We start from the raw sequence: 12415 nt of genomic DNA on the forward strand, positions 1-12415 counted from the left end.
TGTCTGTGAGTATGCTGGCCATGCAAGAATTGGGATGTTTTCTGCTTCCAGGAATTGGTTATGCAAACCGATTGTTGCTGCAGCTGTCCGGGTGGCTGGTCTCAGACGATCGTGGAGGTGAACATGTTGGATGTGGAGGTCCAGGGCTGGTGTGGTTACACGTGGTCTGCGGTTGTGTACTGCCAAATTCTCTGAAACGCCTTTGGAGACAGTTTATGGTAAAGAAATGAAAATTCATTGCACTGGCAACAGCTCTGGTAGACATTCCTGCAGTCAGCATGCCAATTGCACAATCCCTCAAACGTTGCGACATCTGTGGCATTGTGCTGTGTGATCAAACTGCACATTTCAGAGTGGTCTTTTATTGTGGGCAGTCTAAGGCACACCTGTGCAATATTCATGCTGTCTAATCAGCACCTTGATATGCCACACCTGTGAGGTGGGATGGATTATCTCGGCAAAGGAGAAGTGCTCACTAACACAGATTTAGACAGATTTTGAACCATATTTGAGAGTAATGGGTCTTTAGTGTATGTAGAAAATGTTTCAGATCTTTGAGTTCAGCTAATGCAAAATGGGAACAAAACCGAAAGTGTTGCGTTTATATTTTTGTTCAGTGTATATAACAACTTGATCATTTCTGTTCAGTGTAGATCTCCATTTTTGATATTTATATTGAGCCCTTAGCCTTGGCTGTTAGGCAGGATTCTAAGCTTGTAGGGTTTGGAACATTGGGGGTGGAGGACTGTATTTCTTTATATGCGGATGATGTCTTATTTTTTTATAGATCATACTAATACACTTCCTAGACTCACCCGAATAGTTAACTCTTTTGGTAATGTCTCAGGCCTAGATATAAACTGGTCAAAAACCACTCTTATGCCAGTGGATACTCTTGTACCCTCTAGTGAGGGACTCTTGAGCATGTTGAATGTCTCTGATTCTTTCCAATACTTGGGCATGATTATATCCCCTAAGATTTAAGACTTTTTACAGCTTAACGTGATTCCATTGCTAACTAAACTATAATTGCTAACTATCCCTGGTGAAGATGGTGATCCTACCCTAACTACTCTATATCCTTAGGAATTCACCCATATGGATAGACAATATGTTTTTTAAACGTATCGAGAGAATCATTAATGATTTGCTGTGGGGAAGAAGGCGGGTAAGGCTTAAATTGGAATATTTATATAAGCCGCTGGAGCAGGGAGGATTGAATCTTCCCTTCTTCATGGGCTACTTTATAACTGGGCAGTTACAGCTATTTCATGAGTAGGAGAAAAGCGTACTCTGTACGACTTTGCTGAGGAGACCTTTGTATAACAACATATTTACACTACTGGAATCTGGGCAATTGATTAAGGTGGAACAGGGGTACAGAGAGGCTAAAAAGTTATTATCCAAGTCATGGGACACTATTAGAAGATGGTTGGGAATAAAAGGATCTCTCCAATGTGCTCCTCTTTGGCATAATTTCCACCTACAGGCTTTAGATAAAATAGCTGGGGACCAGTTTTGCAAGAAAATAATATTTTGTATGCTACACAGGTGCTGAAGAATGGAGAGATACTGCCGTTTTCGGGGTTAGCACAAAGAGGCTATGGGTAATTTGTCTTGGTTTAGATATTTCCAGTTACATTTGGCACTTTCTAGTGTAAAGGATAAATCACTTTTGGAGGTAGATACTTCCACTTTTTTAAATGATTTGATAGGGAATTTAGATCAGAGGGTTAAGATTGCACAATTGTATAAATTACTACTTAAGGCACTATTTACTAAAACACAATCACCAGGACAAAGGGCCTGGGGAGTTGATTGCCCAAGGATCCAACTAGAGGGATGGGAAATATATTTGTGAATTTAAGTTCAACATCTCACAATTTTAATCAAGTACAATTGGAAAACTAGAGGAATGGTAAAAAAATCTGGCAACTAAAATTTAATGTTGATAAGTGCAAGATAATGCACCTGGGACGTAAAAACCCAAGAGCAGAATATAAAATCAGTGATACAGTCCTAACCTCAGTATCTGAGGCAAAGGATTTAGGGGTCATTATTTCAGAGGACTTAAAGGTAGGCAGACAATGTCATAGAGCAGCAGGAAATGCTAGCAGAATGCTTGGGTGTATAGGGAGAGGCATTACCAGTAGAAAGAGGGAGGTGCTCATGCCGCTCTACAGAGCACTAGTGAGACCTCATTTGGAGTATTGTGCGCAGTACTGGAGACCATATCTCCAGAAGGATATTGATACTTTGGAGAGAGTTCAGAGAAGAGCTACTAAACTGGTACATGGATTGCAGGATAAAACTTACCAGGAAAGATTAAAGGACCTTAACATGTATAGCTTGGAAGAAAGACGAGACAGATGGGATCTGATAGAAACTTTTAAATACATAAAGGGAATCAACAAGGTAAAAGAGGAGAGAATATTTAAAAGAAAAACTGCTACAAGAGGACATAGTTTTAAATTAGAGGTGCAAAGGTTTAAAAGTAATCAGCAAGTATTACTTTACTGAGAGAGTAGTGGATGCATGGAATAGCCTTCCTGCAGAAGTGGTAGCTGCAAATACAGTGAAGGAGTTTAAGCATGCATGGGATAGGCATAAGGCCATCCTTCATATAAGATAGGGCCAGGGGCTATCCATAGTACTTAGTATATTGGGCAGACTAGATGGGCCAAATGGTTCTTATCTGCCGACACATTCTATGTTTCTATGTTCTATGTAATTGAATATTTTGCATAAATTATATGTCACACCCTTATGGCTTAATAAATGTGGGTTAAGAGATAGCTCTAGGTGTGCACGGTGTGATTTATTTGGTGCTGATCACTTACACATGCTTTGGTCTTGCCCAGGTAAATTGCTATAAATATAAAAAGATCTTTCTAAGGCCTCTTTCACACTTGCGTTGTCCGGATCCGGCGTGTACTCCACTTGCCGGAATTACACGCCGGATCCGGAAAAACGCAAGTGTACTGAAACGGATCCGTCTTCATAATGCTTTCAGTGTTACTATGGCAGCCAGGACGCTATTAAAGTCCTGGTTGCCATAGTAGGAGCGGGGGAGCGGTATACTTACAGTCCGCGCGGCTCCCGGGGCGCTCCAGAGTGACGTCAGAGCGCCCCATGCGCATGGATGACGTGCCATGCGATCACGTGATCCATGCGCTTGGGGCGCCCTGACGTCACTCTGGAGCGCCCCGGGAGCCGCACGGATGGTAAGTATGCTGCTCCCCCGCTCCCCGCTACACTTTACCATGGCTGCCAGGACTTTATCGTCCCGGCAGCCATGGTAACCACTCTAAAAAAGCTAAACGTCGGATTCGGCAATTCGCCGAAACGACGTTTAGCTTAAGGCCGGATCCGGATTAATGCCTTTCAATGGGCATTAATTCCGGATCCGGCCTTGCGGCAAGTCTTCAGGATTTTTGGCCGGAGCAAAAAGCGCAGCATGCTGCGGTATTTTCTCCGGCCAAAAAACGTTCCGTTCCGGAACTGAAGACATCCTGATGCATCCTGAACGGATTTCACTCCATTCAGAATGCATTAGGATAATCCTGATCAGGATTCTTCCGGCATAGAGCCCCGACGACGGAACTCTATGCCGGAAGACAATAACGCAGGTGTGAAAGAGCCCTTAGTAGAATATTGTTCCTGGCAAGACTCCTGATTACTCGAGCCTGATTCTTACGAAGTGTTCCAAATCTGAACACATGGATACATTTGGTTAATAAGGTTCAAAATTATGAAAATATTCTATATAAGCAAAGAAACAGTCAGGAAAAATGGTCTAAGATATGGGAGGCTTGGAGGTGTTAATCTTCCTCGACCCAATTTCTGCATTTAACTCTCCTTGACCCCTCTTACTTTTTTTTCTTAGCTTTCTTTTCCATTTTGTTGCTTCCTCTGATGTGATAGAGGGATTTGAGACGCATCGCAAGGGTAGGGAGGGGTGGTAAATAGGTGGTATAAGGGGAAAGTAAAGAATAATAACATTGCGTTTTAATTTTGTATGAAAAAAAATGGTTTGTATATGTTTTATTCTAATAAAGATAATTTAAAAAAATTGTATTATTTCTCATGTACACATGCTGTACTATTGAATAATGCAGAGTTTGTTTAAAGATAAGGTACTCTTTATGAAAATGTGAATGATCTCGTTCTCATTGTACTGCTCATTTTGTGTAAATAGAATTCTTTATACAGAACAGTATTGCTCCTTCACCATCACTTATTGGCCATAGTTTTTTATGTACACAGTCCTTGTCATTTTCTGATTCATTAACAACCTCTTATGACGGCTTATAGTAAGAGTGCCTGCTAAATCCTACCACAATAAGGTAACCAGTCGCGCTAACTCCGTCTAAACCTTCTAGTTGTTTTTGCCCCCATACATACTGCTCACTATCGGAAGGATTGGCTAATCACATCTGTCTCTTGTTTTGCCTTTTCTCTTTTCAGCCAGGCCTGACTATGCATGTCTGCGGCTTCTGTTACCTTCTTTCATCTTCTTAACTACGCTCTGCTCACTTTCCTAAATGTCTATAAAAGAAATGACTTTTAGTTACTCTGCGATTTCTTCTTCTGAGGCTTCTATTATCTCTAGAGAATTTGTAAGTTTTGAGGCAATTTTTTCTTAAATATTTGCTATAGGTGCTCATGTACGGTATTATAACTATCTCAGAGAAAACGTGGTCTAATTGGACTCCGCCATACATCTTCCACCTTTCAATCTTCCATAGTTTTCGTACAGTTGTATTGAACAACTTCACTGCTCCCCTGAAGGACTCACTTGTTTTATTAAAGGGGCTTACCAAGACTAAGACAGACCTCTCAGAGTGGCCAACCAGCAGTGGTGGTCATACTTACCTGGTCCATGCCGCTGGGTTTGGTCTCTGACGCTCGGAAGTGCTAAAATCAACATTCATGATGCAAGGGGATCAGGTCACCGCTGTGGCCTGTGATTGGCTGCAATGGTCACGTGTCCAACTGTCAAGAGGGAGAGGAAGAGCCAGCCTGGGAACAACAGAGACTGGACCCAGAGGTGGGGACCAGGTAAGTATGATCAATACTGCTGGTCGGCCACTCTGGAAGGCCTGTATTAGAGCTCATCTACATGAACATATTTTTTGTCCGTGTCCGGCCCATATGTGGAACCATTCATTTCAATGGGGCCGCAAAAAAACTGAAATGACTTTGTGTGCATTCCGTATCCGTATGTCCACAAGTCCGTTCCTCAAAAAAATAGAATATGTCCTATTCTTGTCCGTTTTGCGGACAAAGACAGGAATTGTTACGATGAATCCGCAAAAAAACTGATGTAACGCGGACGTCACATGGATGTCATCCGTTTTCTTTTCGGATCTGTGTTTTGCGGACCGCAAATGAGATACGGTAGTGTGCATGAACTCTTAGTCTTGAATACATTTTTTAACCATGTCGAAAACCGCTCTTGGTTTGAATTGGCCTTGTGCATTGTTAAAATGAGCTTCACCTTTAAAAAAAAAAAAAAAAAAACGCAGCCGTGTTGCAAAAGCACTGCAATAAGACACATGCAGTTGTTTTAATGTTATAGCTGATGGTAGGTACTGTGTGTATATACACCTTCTACATTCTTCATATTTCAACAGAATGAAGTAAGGGTCCCAGTTAACGTGGACAAGTCCAATCTCAACTTGTTTCGTATTATATTAAGATACATTAATCCTGATGTAAATGCAATAACTGGACAAATTACAGCTCACAGATCTCGCTCCAGCAAAGGTGAGTATAAAAAATTCTACAGCAATATAATTGTGTAATACTTGGATGTACTGCTGGCATATACTGCTGCCAAAGATTTTCTTAGCTTTGGCAAACTCTGACATACAGGCGGCTTATTTCACAGGAGCAAGTTTTCCGCCCAGATGCAGTCTGTTTTTACAATAGATAGCATCCAGACTGAACCCTGACCCATATGTGCACATGAGCATTGTTTTTCACTGGTCCATTCAAGTCAATGGGTCGGTGAAAAAAACTGACAATACAGGGATCGAGATGCAATATGTATTTCACTGATGCAGTGGGTGGCGTGCCTAGGGTGTTTGGCACCCGGGGTGGGTCCTTTCTCTGCCACCCCCCTCCCCAATACTTGACCACATACCTCTTACATCCAGGGAAATCTCCTGTCATGTAGACCTTCTCTTTCCTCTTCTCCTCCATTTGTCACGACCATGGTCTTGCAGTTGCCTGTGGTTTGGTTTATTGTCAACCACATGGTGAGTGCGGCTGGTAAGTTGCCTCACATGTGGTTGCCGCTGGCAACATGTTTGTACTTGGCAGTATAGCAGCCTGAGCTGTTGCTAGGCAGCTTGCTGTCAAGTGCATGCGGTTACTCCTGGCAACCTCTCCTTGTATGTATGCACTTTGTATGTCTGGTGTGCACGAGGTTTATGTAGGTGTGCACTGTGACACTTCTCTTCACTTGTGGCTGCCCGTGGCAACGTTTTGTATTGTGTACATGTGGTGGCAGTGTCTCGGCCTCCTGGCTGACTCCCAGAACATGGTTGCCACACATGTCATTGCCTGCGGTAACAGCTGCAGCTGCACGTCCCCTTTAAGTGGCTGTCTTCCCTTCCCTGGTGTGAGAAGGGTTAATTCCCTTCCTAGTGTGTGAGCACTGGGTGTGTCTGCGTGGGTGTGGCTACATGGGCTATTTAGCCTCAGTTGAGACCTGATGTCTGAGGGGTAGTGGAGTCATCCTCCTGTTTTTTTACCATCTGCCAGTGAGGGCCACCCTTGTGGTCATAAACTTTATGTCTGGTGTTAGTTGATTTCTTTATGGTCTATCTGTTTATTGCAACTATGGATGTCCTGGTAACCTGTGTGATATGTGTTGTGTGCTGTGTCCATTAGTGTTTTATGGTCATCAGTTCATGCACGGGTTCCAGTCAGCGTGGCTGTGGCAGGTAGGTTTGGAACTGCTTTAGTTCTCCTGCCATATCCATATGTTGTATTTGTTCCCCTTTCATTGCAGCTTGGCCTGTGAGACTCCTGTTCGTCCGCACCTAGGAGGAACAGGTTGTCTTACCCTGCTCCTAGTTCAGGGCCACCCTGAGGGCTAGTAGGGACCCCAAGGTTTCCGGTGTATGAGCCCTCCCAACATCAGGGTTGGCTCATACGGCTAGGAGTCAGGGTCAGTATTAGGGACGCGTTAGGAGGTGACCTACTCCCTGATCCTGTGGTCCTGGCCAAGCAGCGACCAAACATCTTCTAGCACCGCACGGCTGAGGGTTTCCCCCATCCTCAGCCGTAACACCATTAGACCGCCATGACAAATTCTTTCAGCCGCATCTCGTCTCTACAGACACGTTAGATTTCTCATTTTTTTCCTCAACCTCCCCATCCTGGTTTCCCCACAGTGTCATCCTGCTGCCACCCCCAATACTGTGCCCATTGTGTTCCTCAATGCCCCAGGTACTGCTAAAAAAAATAGTGCCCCCAGTAGACATAATTGGAGTCATTTATCAAACTGGTGTAAAGTAGAACTGGATTTCCAAAAGAGCTGTCAAAAATGAAAGGTGGAATCTGATTGGCTGCTATGGGCAACTAAGGCTAGTTTCACACTTGCGGCAGGACGGATCCGGCAGGCAGGTCTCCCTGTCGGATCCGTCCTTCCGCTGTTTCGCTGGACCGCCGCTCCGTCCCCTGCATGTCCGACTTTTTAGTCCGGCGGCTTTCGCCGGGCACCGCCGTGCAGCGCCGGAGCTCTGCCCCGTCCCCATTATAGTCAGTCCGGCGATATGGCGAAACAGCGGAGAGGCAGTCCGGCGATATGGCGAAACAGCGGAAGGACAGATCCGACAGGGAGACCAGCCTGCCGGATCCGTCCTGCCGCAAGTGTGAAACTAGCCTTAGCCAGTTCTACTTTACACCAAGTTGATAAATTGCCCCAAATGTCCCTATAGTGTCCACAGCAGCTATAATGTCCCCTAGAGTGCCCCCAGTAATAATAACACCCTATATTGTGCTCCAGGCAATAATCCCTGAATAGTCTCCCCAGATATAATAGAATTGCCCCTACAGTGCCTCCACAATAGCAAGGCCCCCCACGCTGCCCCATATAGTAATTTCCCCCACACTGCCCCCCATAGTAATTCCCCCCACACTGCCCCATACAGTAATTTGCCCCACACAGTAATTGCCCCCCACAGTAATTTCTCCCACACTGCCCCCATAGTAATTTCCCCCACACTGCCCCATACAGTAATGTTCCCCATACAGTCATTTTCCCCACACAGTAATTTCCACCACACTGCCCCCATATAGTAATTTGCCCCACACAATAATTTCCTACACACAGTAATTTCCCACACACTTCCCCATATAGTAATTTGCCCCACACAGTAATTTCTCCCACACTACCCCCATACAGTAATTTGCCCCACACAGTAATTTCCCACACACTGCCCCATATAGTAATTTCCCCCACACTGTCTCCATACAGTAGTTTCCCCTACACTGCCCCCACACAGTAGTTTCTCCATACAGTAATTTTCCCCAAACTGCCCCCACACAGTAGTGTCCCCCACACTTTTCCCATACAGTAGTGTCCCCCACACACAGTAGTTTCCCCCACACAGCCCCCCACACAGTAGTTTTCCCCACATTGCCCATATATTAATTTGCTCCCCACATAGTAATCCTCCCATAATTATTGCCCCCACATAGTAATCCCTCCCATAATAATTTGCCCCCACACAGTATTCCACCATTTTCCCCCCCACATGTGATCCTGTGTGCACCCCCCTCATGCCCCCCAAAGTCGCCACATAAAATAAAAAATAATAATTTGCCCCCACACAGTATCCCACCATATTTCCCCCCCCACATGTCCTCCTGTGTGCACCCCCCTCATGTCCCCCAAAGTTGGCACATAAAATAAAAAAAGAAACCTAAAAGCGGAATACTCACCTGCGCTTGCTTGTAGAGTCTCAGCCCTGTGCTGCTGAGTCCCGACACAGGCGCGCGCGATGAAATCATTGCGCGCGCTTGGATTTCGCTAGCGCATAGGCCTCAGGCCTACTAGGCCTGAAGCCTATGGCGGTGATCGGCGGCGAGGCAGGGAACTATGCGCTCCGCTCCCGTTCCCCGCTGCAGTATGTGGGCGTCAGCGGTTCAGCAATGAGAGCTTCCATCTGTATTGATGGAAGCGCTCATCGCTTCTGGGCCTGGCAGTGACGCCCCCATGAGAGCCGGCACCCGGGGCGAACCGCCCCCTCCTGGGCATGCCACTGCACTGATGGTTGTTAGGAGATGCTGTGTGTGTGTTATTGTTCAATTTTTCTTCATGCACGTGAAAAACTGATGTAAAAATGATTCTGATGGAAAAAAGGTGAAGCACAGATTGCAGATCTCAGAGAAAACTCATACAGCTTGGATGCAAAACCATCAATTTTACACTGAACTGACCCTGACACGTTCTATATAGCTCATGTGAAAGAAGCCTTATGCTTCCCCTCCACATGAGAGATACATAATGTGTGAGAGGCTGTTCTGTGAAAATCAGTTTAATCTTGTCCCCTAAGATCACAAAAAGTGCAACACCAAGCGATCAAAAAGGCGTATGCCCCCCAAAATAGTACCAATCAAACTGTCACCTCATCCCGAAATAATGAGACCCTACCTAAGACAATCGGCCAAAAAATAAAAAAGCTACGGCTCTCAGAATATGGAGATGCTAAAACATAATTTTTTTGTTTCAAGAATGCTATTGTGTAAAACTTTAAAAAATAAGAAAAAGTATACATATTAGGTATCACCACGTCCATAACAACCTGCTGTATAAAAATATCACATGAGGCTCGAAGACTATGGACGTGCTAAAACCTAATTATTTTGTTTCAAAAATGCTATTGTGTAAAACTTTAAAAAATAAGAAAAAGTATACATATTAGGTATCGCCACGTCCATAACAACCTGCTGTATAAAAATATCACATGATCACAGGTCTTCAAATGGGACATGGTGTCTAAAAACCAGTCCAGCAAAATCTGCCTTCCAAAAACCATATGGCGCTCCTTTCCTTCTGCGCCCTGCCATGTGCCCATACAGGGGTTTATGACAACATGTGGGGTGTTTCTGTAAACCGCAGAATCAGGGTAATAAATATTGAGTTTTGTTTGGCTGTTTACCCTTGATGTGTTAAAGAAAAAAAGGGATTAAAATGGAAAATCTGCCCAAAAAGTGAAATTTTGAAATTTCATCTTCATTTTCCTTTAATTCATGTTGAACAACATCCGTGCGGAGGCCAGGATGGATCGAGACCCATTCAACTTGAATGGGTCCATGATCCGTCCGCACCGTAAAAAAGAACATGTCCTATGTTTTTGCAGTCACACCACAGAAGCACTCCGTAGTGCTTAGGTGGGCTTCCGTTCCGCACTCCTGGATTGCGGACCCATTCAAGTGTGTATGCGGGCCGCACAACAGTCGTGTGCATGAAGCCTTAGCCCCACAAAGTGACTTCAGACCTGAACTGGTCCTTAAAGTGGGTTTTGGAAATTTTCTTAAATATTTTAAGAATTGCTTCTAAAATTCTAAGCCTTCTAACATTCTAAAAAAATAAAATTACATTTACAAAATGATGCCAACATAAAGTAGACATATAGGGAATGTTAAGTAATAAATATTTTATGAGGTATCACTTTCTGTTTTAAAAGCAGAGAAATAAAAAATTAGAAAATTGGAAATTTGGGATTTTTTTCATAAATAAAGGTAAAATATATTGACTCAAATTTATGACTGTCATGAAGCACAATGTATCACGAGAAAACATTCTCATAATGGCCTGGATAAGTAAAAGCGTTCCAAAGTTATTGCCACTTAAAATGACACATGTCAGATTTGCAAAAAATGGCCTGGGCAGGAGGGTAAAGACTGTCCCAGGGTAGAAGGGGTTAAGAAGAAAAAAAATATGCAAATAATTTTTATTAAAATCGCATTTCAAGAGTTATAACTTTTTTGATTTTTCATGAATGTACTTGGTATGAGGTCTTATTTTTTGCAGGACAAGTTCTAGTTTTTAATGCACTATTTTGGGTACATGTAATGATTGATTAAAGCTGTTTAGCTAAAACCCCCTTTGTTTATGTTAGTAAAAAGGCTATTAGTGGTCACTAAGGGGTTAAGAGGAAAAAATATGAAAAAAGCAGTTAACATTAAAGGGGTTTTCCAGTCTTTTAATATTGATGACTCTTTCTCAGGATAGGTCATCAATATTAGATCGGTGAGGGTCCAACACCCAGCAGCCCCAGCAATCAGCTGTATAAGGAGACTCATACAGCTGATCGGCAGGGGTGCTGGGTGTCGGACGCCTGCCGATCTGATACTGATGACCTATCCTGAGAATAGGTCATCAAAAGTAAAAGCCTGGAGAACCCCTTTAATATAAACACTTTTACACCTGGACCCTAACACATGTAGAGGCTTTAATATTTGTTTACATTTAGTCAAAGACTACTAATTACCTCATGTGCTATACTTAAACCCTTAAAACTTAGCTTTAGTCTTATTCTAATAATTCCCTAATTGACCATCAATAGTTAAAAACTTCAGGGTGATCTCCTATCTATGATGCTTGTTTTGGGTATGACACCTCATAGGCTGGTAGCCGCACGCTGGCTCTAGACCTTTCCCTGGGTGGATATGTCTATTCGCTTTGTTTATAACATATTCTGATAGGTCAATTAGGGAATTATTAGAATAAGAATAAAAGCTTTAAAGTTTTAAGGGTTTAAGTATAACCCCTTTAATATAGACCTTATTTTTTAAAGAAAAAATATATATAAATACAGTAAATAGCTGTAATTATGATGATATTCTGCAAATAGCAAACCGCTGTTTCTTTTTATCCTAATTTTCTATACAAATACTTTTTCTTTTCTTAAATCGCCAATTCTGAAAGACTGTTTATAATCTATAGGTTCATTAGATGTCAAAGACATTGTGTTCCCTCCAAGCACGGAGCCAGCATTCCTTACCGTGCCAGGAAAAAGCTTTGCAGAGCCATTCTCTTTGGTGCCTGGAAACTGGATAATTACAATTTCTGTAGAAGGAGTACTTTTGGTAAGCTCATTTCATCTTTATAATGTGTATATTTTCATTGTGCTGCCACAGACATAATTAAAGGGGACCTGTAATCTCTCCTGACATGTAAATGTTAGCAGCTATTTGCATTCCCATGTTATAACAATTCTGGAGCATCTATTCTTATGACTCTATGTTGTACCATTCCTTTATTATTCCTGCTAGAACATATTAATGTATGACTAGCAGTTTGCAGTGAAGGTCCAGATGGGTGTTACCAGTTAGGGGGGGGGGGGGTGTCCCTGCACAGTCTGACACTATCCAGTTAGCCCTGCCAGTGTCA

At 43.2% G+C, this 12415-nt stretch overlaps 1 protein-coding gene across 1 annotated transcript in view; it reads left to right on the forward strand.

Moving 5' to 3' along the window:
• Window positions 1-12415, forward strand: part of LAMA3 (laminin subunit alpha 3) — a 238456-nt gene that overhangs the window by 108421 nt on the left and 117620 nt on the right. The window contains 2 exon segments of the mRNA XM_044295643.1: window positions 5637-5769; window positions 11969-12111. Coding sequence (XP_044151578.1) covers window positions 5637-5769; window positions 11969-12111 — 276 coding nt within the window.

The sequence above is a fragment of the Bufo gargarizans genome, chromosome 5 (assembly GCF_014858855.1).
Source record: "Bufo gargarizans isolate SCDJY-AF-19 chromosome 5, ASM1485885v1, whole genome shotgun sequence".
Lineage (NCBI taxonomy): Eukaryota > Metazoa > Chordata > Amphibia > Anura > Bufonidae > Bufo > Bufo gargarizans.